The 25,046-nt window shown below is 28.9% G+C and overlaps 1 protein-coding gene across 11 annotated transcripts in view; it reads right to left on the bottom strand.

Annotated features, from left to right (window-relative positions):
- LOC116770506 (apoptosis-stimulating of p53 protein 2) overlaps window positions 1-25,046 on the bottom strand; it is a 134,458-nt gene that overhangs the window by 34,710 nt on the left and 74,702 nt on the right. For 2 of the 11 annotated variants that reach the window (XM_032661988.2, XM_032661990.2), the window contains exon 1: window positions 2,759-3,499. The exons of 5 other annotated variants lie outside the window; for them this stretch is intronic. In XM_032661988.2, coding sequence (XP_032517879.2) covers window positions 2,759-3,454 — 696 coding nt within the window. In that variant the 5' untranslated portion in view covers window positions 3,455-3,499. Of the gene's footprint in view, window positions 1-2,758; window positions 3,504-25,046 lie in introns of those variants that run through there. 4 more of the 11 variants (XM_061520853.1, XM_061520854.1, XM_061520855.1 and 1 more) reach the window with 3 other exon arrangements.

Here is a 25,046-nt window from a genome sequence, read left to right as displayed (position 1 = left end):
ATATAAAACATGTTATTTATTAACAATTTTGCGGTAAATTTTAAAAGTTAGCCTTAAATAAAGATAAATTAAAACCGTATTTAACTATATACGATTAAAATATATTCAAGGTTTTAAAATATAAAGAGTACTAAATAAATATTACTTTTTTGTTACAGGATTTTTTTAATTCATATAATATTTAAATACCTTTCTTGTAATTATGTTTTTTTTTTTTAATATTTTATTTATATTTGGGTGAGTTAAAAATTTCCTTTTTATTTCGTTTTCACCAATAAAGTAATAAAAATTGTGATATTTATAAAATGTAAATAATATTTTATAAAATGAAGTCGTGGTGGCCTGGAGGTTAAAGGCCCGCCTCTCATACGGGAGGGCGCTGGTTCGAAAACTGGCAAGTACCAATGTGATCTTTTCGGAGTCATATATACTTTCTAAGAGTATTTAAACACCACTGACAGACAGTGAAGGAAAACATCGTAAGGAAACCTGGTCTTATAATTTCAAATTATAAGATTGAAATCACCAACCCGTCTTGAGCAAGCGTGATGATTAATGCTCTAACCTTCTCCATGTGAGAAGAAGCCTTTGCTCAGCAGTGAGCTCCGATAGGCTGATGATGACGATGATGATGAAAATTTTAAATTATATAGAAATTTCAGCGTCAATATGCTCCTGAAACTGTCATATTGTTAATTGAATTTTAAACAGTGTTTAGTCATGATTTAAGCGACATTAATGAAACTCTTTGATTATATATCTTTTATAAATGTTTTAAATATATAAAGTATTTAACACACAAGAACGAAAATTTATAAACTACACAACCAATAATTAAATTCAAAAACGACGTTAAATCTGCTCTCACAACACATCAAAGACTGCAATAAATCAGGTAGTTACTAAAATTGTACTTGAAAGTGTTTAAACGCTATGTATATTGTACATACATATATGTATATGCAGACTTAGTTGTGTATGTGTATGATTAACGTGGCCTTTCATTATTATTCGAGTCGGGTTCAAGTCTAGCGCAGTTGATGTTACTTTCAATTGAGCTGAAAAATCGAAACTCAGTTTGCAATTTACCCTGAATACATTTATATACATGAAAAGAATACAACGAATATTTTTATTCAAATAATACATTAAAAATGTATTGCGTTACGTACTTCTGTTTACTTTTATGTATCCCTCTCTAGTAATAACGTGATTACAAAAATAAATTGTTAACTTTTTTTATAGACATTGTAATAAATACTCGTATACAAGAGGAAACGCGTCATCATCAAACATTACGTTTTTCGTTAGTTTGAAATTTTTTTTAAGTCTTCTCATAATTACGAATACTTATAAAGAACCAAGTTCTAAAGTTAGGAAAAATAAAGGCAACCGTCATTTAAGTAAGGAATAGTGATTCATTTATTATTAGCGACTTTAATGGATTTCAGACATCTCTTTAATTTATGAATTTACTTAAAACTATTTGTTTATAATACCTCGAGTTGGTAAGTAATGTATTTTATAAACTATGTTAAGATATTTAAAATAAATGCACAAAAGAAGAAGAACATTTTACACCACACACTCTAAAAGGTAAAACCTTTATTTTGTGAACAAATATTTAATGCCATTTATACAACAGAAGACTAAATACAAAAACCTATTATGTGAGATCCAATGATTTAAAGTACCGCGTAAATATAAATAAAATATAAAGAAACCCAATTTACATTAGTTCAATTGTAATAGGTAATGACAAGTAAAAAATGGTTCTCATTACCATGGAAGATATTTTATGGCAAACAGCAATCAACATTTCACTTTTTTTTTTTAAGTCAATCGATACAATGAAATCACGAATTTTACAAATATTTAATTCATTATATACCTATTTTTTTTATTGGTGTTGAAGTGAAAAATATATTTTCATGAGAAATTATTTTTTATTTATCATCATTTTCAACCATATTTATCAAGTTTTGTGTTAATTAAATGTAGTTTTTTAAATTCGCTATGCCTCCTTACCAAATGTTACATTTACCTTAAACTGAAACAAAATATCATTAAAAATTCCTCTGCAGCTCTATGTCATTTGGTCGCAGTATTTGACTTGGCTAAAACTTCAGTTCAAGAACCATTAGCGTCCATGGAAACAGATCGATAGTGAAATTTGCACCACTAACCACTTCACTACTGTTTTAAGTAGTTAACAAAACTTATTATAACACAGCTTAGTGAGTATGTATATGAGAACCATGATAATAACTAGAACTTTCATTAACATTTATATATTAGCTTATATAATGTTCTGATACGGGGTCGAGTGCTGTATTCAAATTAATTATTTATTACGTATACAAAGTACAAAGTAAAGCCTCACATATAGGCTACATATACATAAACAAAGCTAAGACTCCAGTTCAATTTGAATGATGATTGTGTATTTGATAAAACTCAGTTATAGCTCATAAATGGAAGTAATAATAGTTTCAGCGGATTTCAATATAGAGATGAGTTAAAATAAAATTTATATACGATGAAAGAGTTATTTTCAGGATGTTTCCGCAGCTCATTAACATGGAGATTGACCCGTAGCGAAAGTGACTTGAATGAAGTCTATTTTATATAAAATTTGACAATTTGGTTTTCTTTTTACCCTATATTTATGGAACTCTAAAAAGTTTTTTTTATAATACATAAAACGATGTCTTTATTTTCATTAAAATATCTTTAAGGTCACAAAAAAATGTCTTACCTCTTTACCATTCGAGGCACAGCGTTTCTTTGCTTTTATTTGCTCTATAAATTCATCAGTTACAGCCTTTTCATCTATTGAAGTCTCATTGCTATTTTTTCTTGAATGTATAATGAGATCTGGTTTATCTGAGCTCAATGAATTACTCGCATTTTCATTTGTGCAGTTCTCTCGACCAGAACTTCTGTCTTCGTTCGTACGCGTCTTATCATCCCGACTTTTGATTTTAAAACAAGATATTGATTTTTTATCTTCCTTAGTCTCAACACAACCACTGTCTATATGCTTGGAATGTAGATTGTCTTTGTATTTGTTGAATCCAAATTTAAGTCTCTTTTTCTTACCATTCCATTTTGTATTAACAGTTTTAGGGGTACAGCTGTCGTCACTCACACTCTCAGAACAAACTGGGTTAACTAGAATTTTCGTTGTTTTACCATTTCTTTCGATCTTTTTTAAATTCAAAAGATTACCCGATGAATCGACGTACTTTGGAATCGATATTATTGGAGAGTGTTCCCTATTATTATCACTAATTACATTGTTGTCTCTCGGATATATTCCGATAGTTTTTATAACTTCGTCGGCGTTTTCATTCGTTTTCGTAGATCCTAGTGGCCCCATTGTAATAGGTGGTCCTCCTTTGAATAATAAAGCTGTTTCTGTTGGTTGACACACACAAGCTAACATTTTCATCTAGACAATCCCATCCATGATCACTGTTTCACTTACATTTTTATTTTAATATAACCTATCCTGTAGTACATATTTATAAATAATGAATTTAAAAGCTCATTTCACGTTCAAGCACAATTTTTGCAACATTTTTCAACGAGATAAGTAGGTACTTAGCAACATCGTGTAGTGTAGTGATATAGGTTTCTAAAATTCTCACTGATATTAAAATTCCGTGCTCGTAAGTGGAACATCAGCGCATTGTTTCTGAGTATATTTATGACTTCAAAATTATATAATTTTCTATATGTTTTAAAACATAAGATAGATATTAAAATTCTAGATTACATATTTATTATTTATCCTCCATTAATTAAAGAATCTCGTTTAGTATTTCGAATTAGTAAGCTGATAAAACTCTCGAATACAACTTCGACTCTTCAGAGAGCGCAGTGAATTATACAAACATTTTGTACCGCGAAAGACAATGGTATCCTCATATATTTTGCATATCCCTGAGTTCTATCTTCGCTTTCGTATTAACATTATTTTCTCAACAATTCCTTTTATTTCATTACTACCTTTTTTAAACCGATATTTAAACAGAAAAGGTAATTGCTTTATTTTAAACTGCACCAACAAGGAATACAAATACGGTACATTATGTAACAAAGTATTACAGATTAATTTTAATATTACATCTATTTCTTTCCTCTGAAATAATATCGTAACAATTACTGTTACACGAAATTGCGTTTCTTCTAGACAATTTGTTAAACTTCTCGTTAGTTACAATATTATAATGAAAATATTATTGGTTTATATTGGTATAATAAGAATCGAAATCCTTTATACGTGTATGACTTGAGGCTAAAAACGAAGCAAATACAACATACGTTCAAACATTTTTTTTCCATTTTATTAAACTTTATACCCTCAATACAAGTCCGTTACAAATTAAAAGACGGAAAAGTTTTTATATATAACAAATACGTGGAACATTATTAATATATCAATAACATTTAATTGAATTTATAGTTTGATAGTTATTAATTTATCTCTATAACTGTTTCATATATCGTTATTATTACAAACCGCACCTATTTGTATTCAACCAACATACATAAAATTTAATTAAGATAATGAAACTAACTAAACATTTCTTATTTCAAATATTATATGTTATATCGTTTATTATTTCATAATTACTATCAAATATATGATTTCAAAATAAATGCGCTATTCAATATTATGTTTTTACTACAGCTATGAATTCTTTTGAAATTCATTTCCTTTCTCCTTTTAAAACCAAAAGGATTGAGTGTGTGTAAACTGCTTGCAACCGAATCTTTGTTCTAGGTAACCTTTAAATACCTGATAAAAGCCACAAGGAATGAAAACAATGCTTTTATTTACTAGTGAAAACGTTGATTGGAGTTCTATTTAGGATTCGCGTTTCAACAACAATACCATTAAAATAAGAAAATAAGAATGAGAATGAAATTTAATGATTTATTTAATAAAGGAATAATAATTGCGTTTAAAGAGCCATTTGACAAGACGCATTAATACATAATTACAATAACCTCTGTAATGCAGTATGAAAAGTACAAGGATATTAAACGCAGCACTGTTCGTGTTATTGAAATATATCGATTCGACTAGTAATAAGCCGATCACATATCAACTAACTCCACGCCATATGGACGCTTGATAATAGCTAATAATAATAGTTCTGTTTCTATTTTGTAATAAAAAAAAACGTTCTATTGCGCTATTGTGAATCGACTGAAATAGTACCACAAAATATTCCCTTTGCAGAAACCACTGAATAAACGCTAGAAAGCCTGAGGAGTCTGCGGAATAAAATAATAATGTCGACTGGGATTTCATTGTTACGATCATGCATTCATGTTGCGTAAAAGAAATAAAAGATAAGATGAAGTGACCTTGAATGTCTAAACTGTTATATATAATAATGATACCAAGTGGATACACAAAGACTGCGAAAACTTACAATGGAATGTAAGGAAAACCATTGAAATTCATATAACTTTGCGGAAAATTAAGATTTAAAAATTAAAATAAAACTCTTCCTTTTACTGGGTGTTATTTCATATTATCTTACGAATTTTCCTGAGTAATGTCATATTGCTTATTACAGGTACATGACAGATGCTTATATAAAACGTACCTACCTTATATCCAAAAACAAAAAGTTTTTATGAATACTTTAAGTAGACGTCGCTGTCTTAATATTTAGATATTGGCCCAAAAATAATATTATCAAGTTTACATTAAACGCTAAGAAAGTATTAAATTTATAAAATACAGTATCTTGTATCAGTTTTTGTACTTTGACAGGGAAAGGCAGGTAGCGGTTTTAAATTACTTATTTAATTATTCATACGTAACGTAATATCTCTTTTGTTTTATATATTATATGTATATGACGAAATATGTACATCGATTTGGTACCAAAGTCGACACGATCTAGAACAGAGACATGATGCAGTAATCATATCCGTTCAAGCAAAAACACTGGTAAGAGCTAGTGGTCAGGAAACAGCTTAATGCAATCATGTATTAATTATGCTAGTAACACCTATTTAAGCTAAAAATCGGAGCCATATAGGCCTTAAGATGAACCAATATCTATCTCAGAAACAAGTCTGTCTGAGACAGATTTTTGGGAATAAAGTTTGCTAAAGTAACATTAAAATAGATTTTTATCTCATTGTCAGATTGGAATAATACAGACGCCTTCAAGATATCTCTTCAAACAAGTCTTACAAACTCAATGAATATGAAGTATCTGAAAGAGAGATGTCATATAAAAAGATAAAAGCTACAATTAAAATACAATCTATTTCATAACTGACATATGAATTTAAAAACTTCTCAAAGAATTATAACATAATTCTGATAATACTGCCAAACTTCCTTTAATGTAGTTAATTTCCCTGTTTAATAAAATATTTTTTTCGAAAAATCCTCGCCTTTCAATAGGACTGAGTGTTTAATTTAATAAATATATTATATGAATTTACCGATGGGCGAAAAGTGGCCAATCTTGACCCACCTCCTTTGTTACATAGATATATTTTTCTAATAAGTGAGAGGTCTGTACAAAATCAATTAAATAGGGATATACTGTTTCCAAATTTAAAACTTAATTTTATTCTTATCAGTTTCATTCAAAATGAGTTATTTAACGTAAAGTAAATTTAAAAATAGCATCCTTTAAATAATTGTACATAAGTAACTGTATTATAATGCAGTCAAAGTTTGAGAGCTAGTAGAATAGCAGTAATTAGTATTTGTACTGAGGTATAACAAGACAAATTATCCAACCAAATTAACGCCGGTAAGTATTTCATAATGCATAACAACAGCATCGTTATCGTATGCACAATATCTAAACCCTATAACTAAATCTGTTAGATGAACTAATCAGTATATTGATGACGTTCAAATCACTTATGCAATAACCCAATTAATAATATGAATATTAATACAAAATTAACGCCAAAACGAGAATAATAGTTTATTAAACAATCCAATCACCAACTATGCTTTGAAGTGTATAATTAAACGCTCATCTGACATTTAATTATTTACATATAAACTGAGTCATTACTAAGATTTAAAGAACAGTTTCGAGAGAAACAGCTAGTTTTCTGAAAAGACCATGGCATGAATTGTTGTATAGGAAAGCCGTGTATTGAGGTTGTCGAATGAATAAAGCTGACAGAACTCTTATAAGAAATGCTTTTCAGAACATGAACAAAAAACGTCAATAAAACGTTATTACTATTTTCTTTTTAAAACAAAATACAGGTATAAAATTTGAAGAACATCCTGTTTAATAATAAAATTATGAACAAGTATATTAATGTATGTAAATTATTATCGATTTATCCAAACTTTGACAAACATTTGTTCAAAAGACACCCGATAAAGAAGTTTTGTTGGCGAACAAATGTTGCGTTAACTTCTATCTACAGGTGAATGAAATAAACTGTTATAATTCATAAATAAACTCAGTCCTAAATAACCACTTATCGGACTTAAATCTCATAAAGACTGTAAGGACGTAAGACGATAAGCCATTGAAGTAGCTGTACATGGTCGATACTACTCCAGTGTAGGTATAGAGGCCAGATGCGATACAACAAACACTAACCTACTTAAAATTTAGTCAAGGTAAATAAATTATGACTGAATTTGATAAAACATTAACAATTAAAACACTACCTTATCTACATGGTCCCAGTAATAATTCGAATAAAAAAGTTATTTATTTTCTTAATTTTTTTTATATATTTAATTTTATCCATAAACTTATCACAATTAAAAAATGTTTTATAATACCGAGCAATTATAAAAATGTCTCGTAAAATGATACGAACAAATACAGATTATTATTATTACTTAAACACAATATTTATAATTATTGTTGGAGCCAATTATACAGCAAAAATAATATCAATCGAAAAGTCTATAAACGACAAGAATTATTTTGTCGTAGACAAATAATATGAGAATTAAAGTATAATAAATTGATTATAATGTGATTGATGTTAACTGAAACAAAATGGATTCGATCAAGTGTGTGATAAAATTATTATTATTTTACCTAAAAGCATTTTATTAAAATAAGTTTAAGGTAAATTTTGTTGTTAATTGAATTGTTTTTGTGTTGTTAATTAGTCTCCTAGTCTCGTTATTGTTACTTAATTGAACCAATTTGTAAGTTGGCGAAGCGTATATTTTGTTTGAACAGAAACAAGGGACGAAAACATTTAATACATTTCTGTTTGGACGTTAAATTAAAATTAAACTTAAAATAAATCAAACTGCCATCGGATGAATTGATGAACTACAAAAGAATCACATGTAAAAAAAGGATACCCAGAATAAATCTCTTTTTTTTTTCAAATCATAGGTAGTCAAAAAAATTCAGAACAAACAAAAAAAAATTACGTTTCACATATATTTATTAAATTTAAATTATGATTTACATTTTTACTTCACTCTTTTAGAATTCCTCTATAATTCTTATAAAGTGCATTTTAACGGTTATATCCTAAAATTATTTAATTCATTCATTCAGTTCTTCTTATATTCTTACGTTAGAAATTAATTAAGTGAGATGAAAAGCAAGTTGATTTAAATTCACATAAATTTTCAAATTAATAAATTTGTATAAAGCCGAGGGGAAGAATGAAATACCTCCTTGCATAAGACCTACTATTTCATTCTTTAGTAACCAATGTGTTCAAAACTAGCAACTTACTCCTGATACAATTACAAGTACGTGAATTATGAGTAAACTTTATCTGAAGTCTAACTAAAGGAAACTTTCTTCATGTCATCTTAGTAGAGAATTAGTTTAGGGAGTTAGTTGGTCAGATGTTTTCCTTAATTGTGATGTTATGCGGACTTAGGTGTCGTCATACGTACAATTTATTGCACATAGTTCTACATTTACCTCTCTAACAATGTAAGTTTATTTTAGATACAGCTTGCTGGTTTATGGTCAGTTTAGTTTGCTAGCATACACAATTTGATTCCTTTTAACGCTGATTGGCGTAATAGTTAGTTGTTAATAAAACTCTACTCTCCATAATTAAGGCTGTCTGTTACACTAGCAATAAAACAAAAAAAAAAAAGTTAATTTTGCTGTTACATATGATCATTACCTGGCCAAAAGTTTTAAATAGCGGTTAAAAGCTAACTCCTAAATATGTTAAAAAATAATTCGAAACTCATACTGCACAGTCCTAACTTTTTTATACGAAAATATACTGACATTAATCGTATATAAAATGTACATTGGAGTAGGGACCCAAGTACCAATGAGTATTACAGATAAGTTGCTAGATTTGTATAATATTATAATGACATTATTTACTAAGTAACAAATGGTTTTATAGAATTTATTAATATATCTAGTAATAAAATTAATTTCTTAAAGCCGACACAACTTCAAAAATCGAGTACCTAAGGTTTTTATTCCGCAAAAAATATAGAATTATTAAAGTATTAGTTTTCTTTATTGGTTTTAAAACACTGAAGCATCTATAATCATTTCACTTGATATATTAATTCTATATTTATTTTTATTTTTCAATGTTTATAGGTATAACTGTGAGAATTCAATTAAAAAAGGCAAAACGCTTACCGTGAGGTGTCGAAAATCTTAATGGCTTAATGTTTCGTATACAATTTAATTCACGCTCGATTAAAATGTCCCAACAAAAAACGGGCTTCAAAGTGTGGTTCATCCAAATGCTAAAAAGTTACAGGAAATTATTTATTTAACTTATAAAGGATAAAAGTCGAAGCGTAACCACAAATTGAATTTCTGTACAAACTGTTAGAAAACTCTGATTGGCCACTTGTCAAAGCAAATATACTCCTCCACATATATGTTTAATATAAGGATTCTATTTTTCCCAAGGGAACCTAGAGGGAATTGTAGCAATTGTTATATACCTCCAGAGAGCTGGTAACAAAGAAATTAGGATTTCGAGGTCAGGTTTTATATATACTGAAACTCATCTGTTTCTTTTTGTACAATAAAATAAAATATTCAATATTTTATTTGGCGAATTTAAAATTGTTGAAACGAAAATTATAGGCGAATTTAATAATATTCACAATAAAACCTTATTTCCAGTATTCGTAAAAAAATATATAAGTGACTAAAAGAGAAATTGCTTCGTTTGAGTTTATTTGGCGTAGCAATGATTCGACATAAAAGAAGGCAAGGACAAAGTCAAAGCTCCCTTAATATAAACTATTATTTTCAATTGAGATATTATATCTATATACAGTTATATGTATAGAAAATTAATAATTTTAGTTGGTTATTTGACTGAACACAGTTAAATTATAATATTTAAGGCTAAATATTCATATATCATTTGGAAGCTCGAAGACAAACCTTTTTAAACCGCTTTATACAGCGAGGATAAATAAGATGATATACTTTGTGTTCCATAGTGAAAATTAACAAGAAATAAACACTAAAATTGCACAAATGTGAAGTTGAACTGACTAAACATATGTAAGCAAATATAAATATTAGTAATGTTGTAATTTATATAATATAATATAAGTATTCTTTGGCTGACTTTGTGTATTTAACACTCGACAAAAGCTTGAAACAGTGCCTTCATTATTTCAATTCTGTCTTATTAAAATTAACTTACTGTCAAAAGAATATTTAACTTATATTTTATATTATTATATTTTTAATATTTAACCGGAATATTTAAAATATTTTAATTAATACTTAAGAAATGACTCAAAGACATTATGTTGTGTAAATCTATTAATTACATTAGTTGAAAAATTCATATAAAACTATTTTGATGGGCGATTCCGTTTACCTAGATATAGGACATTGTCAATAAGTAACCTGTCTTCTTATCTCAGGTTCCTTTATATGTTATCGATTTTTATATGTTAAAAAAATATATAAAAATGTTTCAACAGTTTCCCCAAAACATGTAACAGCCTTACAAACAGTACTTCTTTTCAATAATAATATTAAATAATATAATAACAGTTTAAAGAAAATTTTACTAAACATGATAAACTGCCGAGCTTCGAAATACAAAATAATGACAGCTTTTCCTCGTCATATTTCGCAGTTATTAAGCCATTGTCAGCGAATGTATATAGGAATATTAAACAAGATTGTAATGGCCGTGAATTGAGCTAATCTAAAGTGTAACATCTTAGAAATGTAACATGAACAATATGCATTCAAAACTTGTGCATTCATTTTGTAGAGAGTTGGCGTAGGTGCGTTTAGAAATTGAGCTTACATCAAACAATGATGCGTTTTTTAAAATAAATGGATACTTTTTTTTTGTAAATTATTACTAAGAATTTATATTTACTAGAGACTATTTTTTTTTTCTTGGAAGTCAAAGTATTTTCTCATTTAATTAAATACATAAAAAGCAGAAAATGTTCTGTTGATAAATAAACAAAGTGTCGTCAAAATAAATTAAAGAAATAAGAATGATGATAAAATCGTCAATTAGATACGGTTGCCATTTCGTAAAAAAATTCAAAGTTATTTATTGAAGTTGCTTCCACCTAGTTTCCAAGAGTGCAACACAGCACTCTATCACGATTCATTAATCTATTTTCGATACAGTTACGAATGTTTTAATGTATAGTTTATTCCAAATTGCAATCTGCATGAAATGTGAATTGATGGGAATACAGATAGTTGATTGAAAGTGAAATATTTGTGTACTTTTACGTAATAATAATGATTGCATTCCATAATAAATATAGAAAATGTACAATATGTATGTTTCAAATATACAAAAATCCGAATTTTGATAACATTTTTATCAAAAGTGTTGTATTGTCGCGTTTATCCAGATACAACTCCAAAAAGATATCAACCCAAACAAAATTAAAAAACTATGCTTAGGTTACGTATAATATTCTTTTACGAAATTCGCAGTTCCCAATTGTAAAGCAAAAATTCCGTAAATTTTGTACTTTGTACAAAGAAAGAGTGAAAATCGTAACAGACGGAATATATAAGTAACACAACTTGCAAATTTAGTTTTTATTTCATTTCTTTCTTAAACCTTTTTAAAAAATTTCGTTCCTTTTTAAATACAAAAAGTTAATTAATTATACTTGATAAGTATCAAATTTAATTTTACATGATAAGGAAAAGTCATAAATCATAACATTAAGAATTTATTTAACAAAATTTGTCTTCTCCAAATAATTAAATATTAAAAATTTTATACGATTGAATTTAGTTAACTTGAGCATTATTCTGAATACTAAAATCTTGTGGTAGGTAAAAACTATCACCGAAAGTTCAAATGGTAACATGTGGTTCGGGATGAATGCGCTCTTTATTTATATAGTAAAGAAAATTGATCCTTATATATGAAGATCTTACCACCGAATATTTCATGCAAGAGGGAACTCAAGTTTGAAATAAGATGTTCCAGAAAAAACCTATTGACCTTCACCGCTTTCTTATATTAACGACAAAATATTTCAGGTTTGTTATTATTTTTACCAAATTTTAGTTTGCTCGTTGCTCATTAATAGAGTATTTACTCAGTCACTACAGCTTACTTATTCAGTAAAACCAGATTTTGCAACTACCGGTTAAATTCTAAAACAAGTTTCACTTCTAACGAATGCTATGTATTTACTTATCTCGCTTATCAATCCCCCTTAGAGTGAGCTTGCTTTCATAAATACGAAACAAGTCTCAATAACTTGTAATTACCGAGATGCTTATAGGGTTATCGATTCAATTTATTTTTAACAATTAAAACGGAAATCACAAAAGCCGTTTATAATATTAATAAAATGTTACAAACTTCACTAATCGGTACGCGAAATCAGATCACACCGTTTTTCGGATATGTGGACCACACAACCGCCCCTCACGGAGGGCTAGTAGCTACTGAATAGACGACGGGAATGCCACAGGCTAACTTCACAATAAAAGCTCTGTGCCACCCCCTCCCCTGCTTCTCTAAAATGCACAAATTTAAAGGAAAAAAAAATAACAAAGGAATTCGAGGAGCTCCAAGTACACACAATTGCCCACTTCAGTGTTGAATAGGTCTAGTTTCACCCTCGCTTATTTGGTTTCTAATGACGTCGGGATGGACACTATGTATGAATACTTTGGCGATCTTTTGTCGGCCATTGAGGGGTGAGAAGTTAGTCCAGAATAGCTGTTACTAGTCTAGACGGTAACAATGATCTGAATTTAATATATAAATTCGTTTTTGGAATTTTATATATATAGACCAGATAGATTTTGTTACACATACTTGCAAGTGATGGAACTTTTTCAATCTAAAAAATATTAAAATTATATTAAAAAACGGGGATATTAGAAAACGGTAGAAGGCTCTTTTAAGACTATCTACGTTCATATTTCTTTCCACGGCTCTTGATTAAATTCTTGAGCCGTATCAACGCGTGGATGACTGCTGTAAAAGAAAGTTGAACTTGAGCGTATATTTTGAATTCACTGTATTTCACCATAAACTATGAAGAAAATTTTAGTAATAAAATGACGTATATTCAAGAGCACCCAATAAAATATTGTTCTTATTTGATATAACAAGACATTAATGAATTTTTAGTGAAATCACACTACTTAATTAACAGAAATTGTCCTATATATAAAAGTCTCTAATTTCAATCTACAAACCTAATACAACGTGTAAACTCAAACGGTACGCGTGTCAATTCAGCGTATTAAGTTCAAAAGCGACCACATTTACTGCGGCGAATGAATCCGAAGGTGTTCCACTTTGTGCAAATTGAATAGTGGAAGAGCGGGTGACAAGCACCCACACCTGATCGTAAATCAGATAATAAAAAAGGGAGAAGCGACCATAATACGACAGAAAAAGGTCTAATTTTATTATCGTCATCACGGTCTCAAACTGTATTTTTCTTGTGCCCGAGAATGTGCTATTGAGAAAAGGGTGCTCAACGATAAGGACTTTATCGATGCATGAAGTACGTTATTATAAACTCCGCAGACCGTCGCGGCCTCGGCTAAAATAGGAATGTAGCTATGTCCAGCGCGGTATTTTCGGCATCACTTCATTTACACCTGTCGTAAACTTCACGACCACCGTATGAATCGCGATGGCTTGTGATATAAATGGAGAAGTTTCTCATTCATCCCTCGAATCAAGAAGAAATCTAATTACGTTACCAGAAAATAAACGAGGATGACAACTGCTATTACCTGAAAATCATATCCTTATATTAGATTTTATGTCGCAATATTTCAAAATTAGTATGGGAGTACATTTTTGGTTATTGCATTTACTACATAATACACAACCCAGAGACTAATATGAATTCCGTGCAGATGTGGATACAAACTTATATAAACATATGTAATTTAAGAAAGATCAGTAATAAACCTAATTAAAAGTGTAAAACATCATCAAACCAGTATGAATTAGAATAATATACAGAAGCCTAATCTTAAGTTTCAAGTACAGACATGAAAACGTCCGTTTTAGTGACATCACATTAGAAAAGGTTAGTTAGCGGTCATCCCGAACTAAATTGCCTTCAGTTAAACTAGGCCCAAAATTGTCTCACATTACTATAACAATCTTTGCAGATCTTTGGAGCATCGTGTTTCATTACTAAAATTTTTCACTTTATACTATAAACCAGTAACTTATGTTATTTGATTGTTTAAATGAATTACATACATTGTTTATAAATTATTCAAAAAGATTATTTTCTCTTATTAGGCTAATTTAAATAATTTCACTTGTGTTTTATATTATATTGTCACGTCACATACGAAACTTTGGTTTTTGCTTTAAAGTGCTTTTGATGAAATAAAATTTTAATAGATTTTTGTTTAATTATATCAAAATAAATCACCGACGTTAATTTGCCTGTCGATACTATGACAAATTCTTTATATTTCTGAGTTTTCGCACAAAATGAAAGTTTTTAAGCCAAATTTCTGGTTGATGATCATCATTCAGTCAGAGGACGGAACTTGAATAAGTTTGAAGGTTGTAAAGCAAATTGATTTTGTTTAAACTGAGTGTTTTGAACCCTTTGAAGCCTTTTGAGGAAAGGTTTTCTCTTACTGAGTTTAAATGTTCGTGTCTTTAAGGATCCTAAACTAATATTGTGTATCTTTCATTCAGTATCTTTATAGAAGTACATATATCAACATAATTCTTTCTTTGCACATATACTAAATAATGTTTTAAAAATATTATTGCGAAAGTTTGTTTGGGTGTTGGTCATTCAAATGAGAAGAGCCACCATACAGAATTCAAAACCAGTGAATAATATTATAATATAAAACAGTTTCATTGGAACAAAATTTGCAGTAGTTTCACAGAAAAATGCTTCTACTAAATAGCTTAATGATTGAAACAAATCTAGGGAGTAATCTTGAAAGTCGTTTACAATTAAAGCCTCCATACTTTGGTTCAATAAAAGAAAATTACACAGACCAGTAGAGACTGAATGAGCAAATAAATGTGTCAAGACCGCCGTTACTTCATTTCTTCAAGGGTGGGAGTTATAACGGTAATTAATTAATTAACTTGAAGTGTATTGAAGTGAACCGGTATAATTCAGTTCTATTCTATTTAGTGCTTCCAAATTGAGTACAGTTGAGCCGGACTTGGGGTAGATATGAAACTCAAATTAAATTTATAGTGTTTCAGATTATATTAAAGATTTATGTACGCTAAATTACTAAGTAATTTATATATAGAGTAAACAACAATTTATTTCCTTTACATATTTTGTCTTCAAATATGCCATCTGACCATGGCAGATTAGATGGTAATGTAGGATTAAAGCAAAATATTCACTCCTACCTCGTAATGTTAATGACCCTGACGGTTTAAAAACTTTTTAGAATTTACACGTGAATATTGCTCATATTTATTTAATGAACTTGAGTATACTTCGTAAACTTTGACGTCACCAATAATTTTCGATAAGATATGTATTTGATTCATTAAAAATTCAGTATTAATAGTATAACATAACATTTGTCAAGTATACAACAGCGCTGTAATAAAGGAATTCAAGAAATGTAAAATATGCCAGTAATCGACAGTACCTCGTACCCTTCACCCTTATCAGAGACTTTATGGAAAGTAGACAGTTTTGGAGCCACTTAGAAATCTTGGATAACGGGGCCTGGCGCCGTTTAAATGGAATCTTGATTCTTCTAATCTTTTACGCTATTTATATTGCTCCTTAACTTACAAAAAAAGATGACATGATTATGTATAGAGTGAAAACGCCTCAAAAACTATTCTAGTAAAGGAACAACTAAACATGTTAAAAATTAAATTAAAACTAGTATAAAATTTATTTCAAATATGCAATATAAAGGTTGAAACCGACTGGAAAACAATTAAAATAAGCTTTGAATAAACCACGCATGGCGGTATTTACACGAGCACATAAAACAAATAAAGTCAACTCACTTGTTCACATTTTTTTAACTTCGTATTTTGTTACATCGACGTGAGGTCGTGGTGTTTCACGCGTAGTGATTTTAAATTTTTTTGGCGTTCTGTTGCTTCTTTGGGTAGTTTATGTATAATAATAGTACGTTATCAAGTTTTTTTTAAATTATAAAATAAAAAGAAAATGAAAATTTTGACAAAAAAATTTTTAAGTTTCCAATAAAGTCTTGTAACTAAAAAGATTACAAGCAAAATAGGCCGGCGCTAATAAAAAAAAACTAGTGAAGTTGTTTTTTGTCTATAAATAAATTATCATTGGGGATGACATCGGAACGGAAGGTTTGGGATTACTTAATAACAGCTTTACGTATATAAATAACGTACAATATTTTTATGATTCACTAAGTAAGATTGTAATATAATGTCATTTTATATTCCCCATTCGATTTTAAATCTACCCACTCCGATTATTTATAACCACCAGCTGCAGAAGACTGTATTTCCTAAGATTTTTATTGGACCTGTAAAAGATTCTTAAAGTATAAAGTGCTGAGAAATTTATGTTTTAGTTTCGATACGCCATTTTATATAATCAATTCAACCCATATTGTATAATATGAATTTATATACCAAAAATGTTAAGTATTAAATAAATCTTAAAGCTGTTAATATACGAAGAATGAGTGTAACAATGATATTTATATATAAAAATATTTGAGTAATTTCTAGTGCATGTTATTTTCTACAGTGAAAACAGAAATTATATGTCGGCGTTAATGATAAATATGTAATAATTAAAATAATACTAATTATTATTCAATTGATTTGTTGGTTTCGTTAAATAACTTTTGATTGTAAATAATAATTTGAGTTTTATTTAGAAGTAAAACGACTTAGACTTCATCCACCAATCAGTGAATCAGGTGAGTTGTGAAGGGAGGGGACGGCTCCTATATAAGCAGGGCTAATCGTCGATGAGCCAGTGGTGGTTCGGCAGTCGTCCTGTTCACAACTCATAATTGTGGTCAAGGGATCCGCCTGAATCATCTACTTATTTTAATAAGTACTATAAAATGGAGGATAATTCTCTCGACCGTGAGACTTCAGAGCCACATAGCTCGCCCATACTCCAATCGCGAGCCGACATATACGTATGTATTTAATATTTGGGTTCGGGTCATCGTTGCATTAGTGGTCAGTATTCACTATTAAATTATCATTTGTGGCGACATTTGGCGACTATCGAACGCTAAGCTTATTTTTAATTAAATAATATTAATGTGATATTTATTTATATATTAATTTATATTTACAGGGACTGCTGATGTGTGTTTAAGTGAAATTCTGAATTTGTCATTACATATTCAAGAATGTAAGCCTCTTGATTACATTCAGGGTCGCTACTTTCGTCTTTGATCATGCGCTGACAAACTTAATGAACGGTATTCAATATAACGACTACATTATATGAGAATCACACCTAATTATAAACATTAATTTTCTTTTATAAGTTTACACTAAATGAGTCCATATTTAATTACATATAACAGATAAGTCATGTAAGTATTTGTACTTAATTGTAAAAGGTAAGTAATGTAGGTGCCTTTAAATTGAAAAGCAAATGAATCCTAAATTTCCTTTAAAAATATAAAGGAAAAATTTCCCACATACAATATTCTTAATCTGCTTTCAATCCGTCAACGTGTAAATATTTTTAAGTATATTGACAGACTCGTCACATGCTAGTATATACTTTCAATTTAAGCATTAAGCCAGCAACACATCCCCTCACTCGGATCTTCTGATAATCCTCTGTTAAGTTTGATATATTATTTTGAAAACAAGCTGCTACGCATCTCAGATTACGTATAAATCTTTGTAAACGCCACTGGAATTCCCTGTACCGAGTAACTAGAGTAACATTTAATATTTTATAACAGTACCCAGAAGTAGTGTTATATATAATACAGAATACTAAATCGAAATTTTTGTAAGCTTCCCAACAATTGAATAACATGTAAGACAAATTGGTATAAAATATATACGGTATGATTCTTTATAAATTCATTAAATAGAATAAATACTTCAAATACAATCGACACTTTAAAGTAACTTGATACTTTAGAATAGCAATATTTTTAAGACATGACTAACTAGAACGCTACTGAAATACCTACACGAACATGTCATGCTAGTTTTAAAATAATGAACCCATTTCTTAATAAAACATTCCGTTTTTCACTTTACACACTAACAATTAACCTTGTTTATAACTATGTATTTATTCATCTTCTCGTTCCCCTGAGCTTCAAGAGAAATTACTTGTCCAAATTTAATTAGGGCTTGAGTGTCAGCGAAGAAATTTTTGTGAATGGCCCTTGTGACACGAACAGTTTGTCGTTCTAAAAACATTAATGTTTATTAATAACATTTAATTAATTATAAAAGTCCTAAAATATTTTGGTTTCATTTATGTTGATGACCAATTTATTTACTACTCTGTTTACAAAATATAAATTGATATGTTAAGTGAAATGATTTCTAGTTTAACGTAAGTAAAAGATGTTTTGATTATTTTTGTCGTTAATAAGGAAACTTCTGCTTATACACTTCTATCAATCTAAGAAATATATTTCTGTGGCGTATTTAATTTAACCAATGTCATATTTTTAGATTTATTTTTTTAAACACTAAAAAACCAAAAATAAAGGTGAAAATTTTGTTCAACGAAAAGTAGAATATTATAAATTTCAATTGCGGAATGCTATGTTGCCCAGTTTACTCCATAAAATACGCTTTGCAAATTGAAATTTAGTGAAATGGATGTTAGTCTATTACAAGCAGACCTTGAGTCATTGTAATCACCCCGTAAATATCTGCCGAAGTTACGATTTTTCTAACAATAAAATTTATTATATCATATTATAATCGATTTGAAAGTAAATTTTATTTACCGATTACTAGACATACATATTTAAATTTTGTGTGAGCAGTAGACAAAAATTCAAAGCTACGGAAATATTCTTTCCTGTATGGAAACATACTAAAATTCACGTAATCAAGAAACCTGTACAGTTTATTTCGTGTGTAGGTAAAAATTTCACAACATAAAATCAAATTGAACCCGGAAATCAACTCTATTTTACTTCTGAATCGCTAGTTTTGAAGCAATCAAAATTTTGTTATGGATTTTTTGTCTATCGAAATAGAGCTCAAAACCTTGTTATTTTTTGATGTGTTTGAAATTTTTAAAGGTTAAAATGAAAATATTTAGAACTGTATATCCCAACTATATACCGTGTAACTTCTATCGATATTGAAAAAGAATTTTCAATATCGATACTTAATTAAAATAACCACTGACTTTCAAAACACGAATACACAACACTAGAAGAGATTACTAGAGCATGATACTTAATTCGTAACGACTAAAGCTTGATTCCCACAGGAAATCCCGAGAACACCAACGATTCACATCCTCCGAATAATAGTAATAATAGTTACATTTCACACAAAACATTTCCTGCAACCTTAAAACAATTTTTGCCATTTTCAACTCAATCATCCTATATTGTTCTTATTTCTATATGAAATCGTTTTTCACACACCTGATTGACTATGAATGCCATAATAGTTAGTGACGCACTGAATTGAATTATAAATTATGCCTGGCAATTTAGAATCCAATATCAAACAAAGCATTCCTTAATATTGTCAACAAGAAGCTCATTACTATGACGATGTTAATTCGCGATAGGATTACTAAAACGCAATTCATATTGTATTTGAATGTTACGCGGAAATCGTTGCCAAAGCGCTTTTACGTGATCTCCTACATAATAATGAAGCACTTTATGTGCTTAAATATGTGAAGGAGATTTGCAAAACCAAATCAAAACGTCACACGTTGGAGTCTGGATGGATGACTGTACGTTGACGCGAAATGAGATGTCGTTTAGATAAATCACAGCCATTATGGCGTAACTCAAGTTATTGGACTTAACCTTAAACCTAGGAATCTAAATATACGAGTGGAGTGCATCACCAAAAGGACAAGTATATATGTTATCTGTTAATTCTAGAATATGTACCCTTAAAAGCTATTAAATAACTTATATAATATTACACATGTTATAAAACGATTACTTACATATTATTGTACAACATGGTTAAAGGTAATTTTTGTATCATAATTGGCATTCTCCATGCAGAAATAGTTTAATTGCCAAAATTATCATTATGGTGAAATAAATATTCGGTACGAAAACATTTTCATCCATTAAACAGTAAGACTGAAATTTCTCAGCTATTTGCTCAAACATCTGTCATTAACATTGCAATGATGGTATCATGTGCTCTCGCGTGTTTAAAATATAATCTAGAAAATATTTTTCGAGTATATGGATTTCCTTTAAACATTCTTCGCATATGCGGACTTTTTTAATGTTCCAAGTTTCGCAATTATAATTTATTATATTATCTCTTCAGTATCTTTTCAGTGTTCACTGGTATTACATTTAATAAAAAGTTTTATTGAATTTTTGGCAAATAAATGAAAATGTAATTCCAAATCTTCGTAATATTTTGTATAATTTGCTAATTTATGTGTTTACTCTGAGGATACTTTTGGTAGAAAATTTCATGTTTTAAAAGATTAACCCTAGCGAGGGAACTCTAAAAATTTATAAAGTAAAATATCTTCGTTCATCAAGCGTCAGCTGACAAAAGGATAAAAATAATTTATCTATAGAACATGTAAATATATAAGAAACACTTTGGAAAATCTTTTTTAAATACACATAAACACCGACCCTGCCGTTAAAACTATAGTTTATATATTAATAACATTTGCGATATAAATTAATTAAAAAAAAAGGTTTTTTGTACTTCAATACATTATATTTCTTTAATTATCCTAAAGAATTTTAATAAGGAACAAAATTCAATATCCTTCGTATTGAAACATCAAATACGTCACTAATAAGACTGAAACAATTTTAAACGATCGGTGTTCGGGAAGGGAAACAAAATTCTTTTAAGTAGACAGACAGATATTTGCAAAGAATTTCCGCTGGTAGTCGTTCTATTAAAATTGAAACGTTATGAATGTCACTCGTGTGAAATCGAAAGCTAATAAATATATTGTGTACACCTATAACAGTCTCTGAAAGTTATAATTATTAAACAAAACAAAAGCCGTTTAACCTAAATACAATTAATCCTTACGGATTTATAGTATTTATACTAACACAAGTTAGTATATCATTAATCCAACTGACTGACATTCAAATACAATACTGAGTATGTAAAAATTGTTTTTATTATTATATTGATATTTTATAGAAATGTTACTTATATTTCAGAAAAATTTACTCCATTTTCATGTAGCGTTAAGATATTTCGGTTACTTTTCAGCAGTATGTAGTTTTAACAACAAAAAAAAGCACGCGTAGTATATCCGAAAAATATTAGTTTCATTTAAATTTATAAAACTCGTGAAGTCTTAGATCTCATTAGATACTAAAGTCCCTCAAAAACTAAGATTTTTGATTCTTTTTTTGAGCGCCTTACTATCAGAGTGAATATTGAAGAAATTACTTGTGCCCACTTACAGAATTCATTTTGTAAAATAAAAGAGCGAACCAAAACATAAAATCGGGATGAAAACGTCGATACTGCGTTTCATAGCAGAAATTGTTAAATTTAAAGACTTGTAAAGCCTGGAGCTCATATTACGAATACATTAAACCGGTTCAAATCGAAATGACACATTGCTACAGCATTTAAATTTCATACTTAATCAACATAAATTCACCGAACGTAAATTAATTCGTTTGTATCCAATTTCAATAAGCTCAACTTAAACTAGGGCACGTACTGGCTCGTCTACTTGTGTTAACTAAAAATCTAATACTCTAAGTTTACTCATTAAATGAATATGAAGCGTATCAAGAGGGATGTATGAATCGAAGTTCGCGGAAAGTTAGCGCTGGTTTCAATTAAACTTTACATAGCCCCTTTGTAGAGTGTAGACGGTCCATTTGCTGTTAAGAGTTTTAATTACTAACTATCAAAACTTACTTATTGATATTGATTTTAATGTATTTCAGATAAGATCATTATAAAACTGGGATTTTTGATTTAAAAAATATATTTCAATCAAATATATTATAATAAATAGAGCTTGTAATCTTTCTTAGTGGAAAAAACAATATCATATATAAATAATAGGAAATATTATATTACTCTAAGTGGTCAGAGCCTCGTATTCACATCTAACTCAATATAACTTCCTAAGCCAAGAGACCTCATCCTTACCATAATTTTAACTAACCAAAGTGTAGGTTGCTAAGTTATCCCTTATACATATTCAAACATGAAAATAGTTTTAGTTTATGTATAATATAATATATAATATCTTATTATAAACACCTATCAGTTCACAAGCTTGTATCATATAACTAGTAATTTGTTACGCGGTGCCAAGGATAATAAAGAGCAATATGTTTTTATTTCCTGTATTAATAACTTCATACAAGTCATATTATTTTACTCTTATAACGAACAAATCCTTTGTTAGCAAAGTTCAAATACAAGTTACAGTCTTTCCATCAGCCTAAAAACAAAGTTCAATAAATAAAAGTACGGAATTGGAACACATGCAACTCGAATGATTGGTCTGCACTGGAACTTATTCTGTTCAATGTGCAACTTTATAAGTATGAAAGTGTCACAGTTATAGCTATACTTAAAAATAAATTGAAAAGACTATTTACACTTTTGTTACAATATAAAACAAGCTGATATATTTGTATGTATTAAATTTTTTACCAAATAATATTTTAAACACGTGAAGCCCTTCCTTTTGAGATGACTCCACGAAATATATTGAATGTGAAATTAAGCATTAAATAATATTATCAAGATTTATATATAAAATCTTGAAATTTAGGATTTAATGGTGAAAAAATAGTCAAAAATATTATCAAAAAATAAACCATAAAAGTTTTAACATATCAGTCAAATAACTTCGAAAACATTATACCGTAACTACTTATGAAAGCAAACATCTCGTTTAATAAAAGCAATAAAAACGAGCACATGACTTAAAAACAAACCATTTACCGCTTTAACATTTTTAAATCAGCAAAAATTCATTAATGTTATGTGGAACGGTTGGTAAACTGCGAAAATGTTAATGGAAAATATAAATTAATTTTAATTAGATTGGTTTTTATTATATATGCAACTCTTTATAGGAAATTAATATCTGATTACTATATTTAAAAAGAGATATGTTTGTTTAAAATATATCAGAAAATTCAATGATTTTAACGTTTTAAAATTTGTTCATGAAATAATTTTATTAAACAGGATCCCATTTAATTACATCAAACATGTTACAGAACAACCGAATGAATATTATGTTTTCATCAAGACGAAATGAAGATGTACTTTACAATTGTGTAACGTTGAAATAACACATTTTGTCCCAGTTCATTTGTAACAATCTTACTTGTTTCAAATTTTAAAAAATTAAAAATGGAATGGAATTTAAAAAAACACGATTATTAAAAAAAAAAAAAAACATTTTTACCATTTCTCTGTTCAGAGGCAGTAATATAATAATAATAACACGTTCGAAAATACATATGCCAATGACATTAATTTATGCACCTAAGAATATCCAATTAGAGATATTTTCGTTAGTACGTACAAGATGTAAATAATCTTGTTACAGGCGTCGCAGCCTCGACCCTAAGGGCGCAACGTTTTAAACCACGTCTATACCGAATTAATTAAAAAACACTCCTGTTCACCTCATTTAAATAGTTATTTTATTATTCCATTGTTTATTCCAAACATCCTCTCTAAAATAATATAAAAATTAAATATAGAAAATATTCAAGCCCTTAAGATTACCAAATGATTTTTCATACAAAAATTAATATAAAAGTACCCTTACTGAACACAAGCCGTCCTTATCCCGAGAGATATTCAACAAGGTCGCTGAAATTTCCTTTGTCATTGATGAATCGTGTGTTAAGTATTAACAAAATAAATATGGAGATATAAAAGAGACCCTATTTTTAAAGTCATGCATCATCCTTATCAAAAATGGCAGAAAAAATACGGCAAATTCGAAAGTTTCTTAAAAAATTTGTGTCAATGAAAAATTTACTTTATATATAAAAGCGTAGAATTCGTTTTCAACTATAAATGAGTTTATCTCCCATATAATCTATTAAGTGTAGGCGTTTAAAAATATATTTTCAAGTCACGTCCCTACTTGTTGAATGTACGAGTAAGTGTTAAGTCTTATAGCATCAGAAAAAAAGATAAAATTAAAAAAGAAAGAATTTCGTATAGCCAACTTATATTATAAATATTATGCCAAATAAACGTAATAATTATTAAATTTTAAGTACAAAACCGTCGCCTTATGTTAAATTCAATGAATGCCAACTCTGTTCGTAGCTTTCTCAACAAGGGTAAACTTTGCTTAAGAGCAAGGTCCTTGAAATGGACGTCAATAGGTATCTGTAAAACAGGTTCTGAATTGTATAACAACATCTATTAGAAGTTAGTGCAACTTACTCAATGGC

The sequence above is a fragment of the Danaus plexippus genome, chromosome 7, assembly GCF_018135715.1.
Source record: "Danaus plexippus chromosome 7, MEX_DaPlex, whole genome shotgun sequence".
NCBI lineage: Eukaryota > Metazoa > Arthropoda > Insecta > Lepidoptera > Nymphalidae > Danaus > Danaus plexippus.
This window is presented reverse-complemented; position numbering and strand designations above follow the sequence as displayed.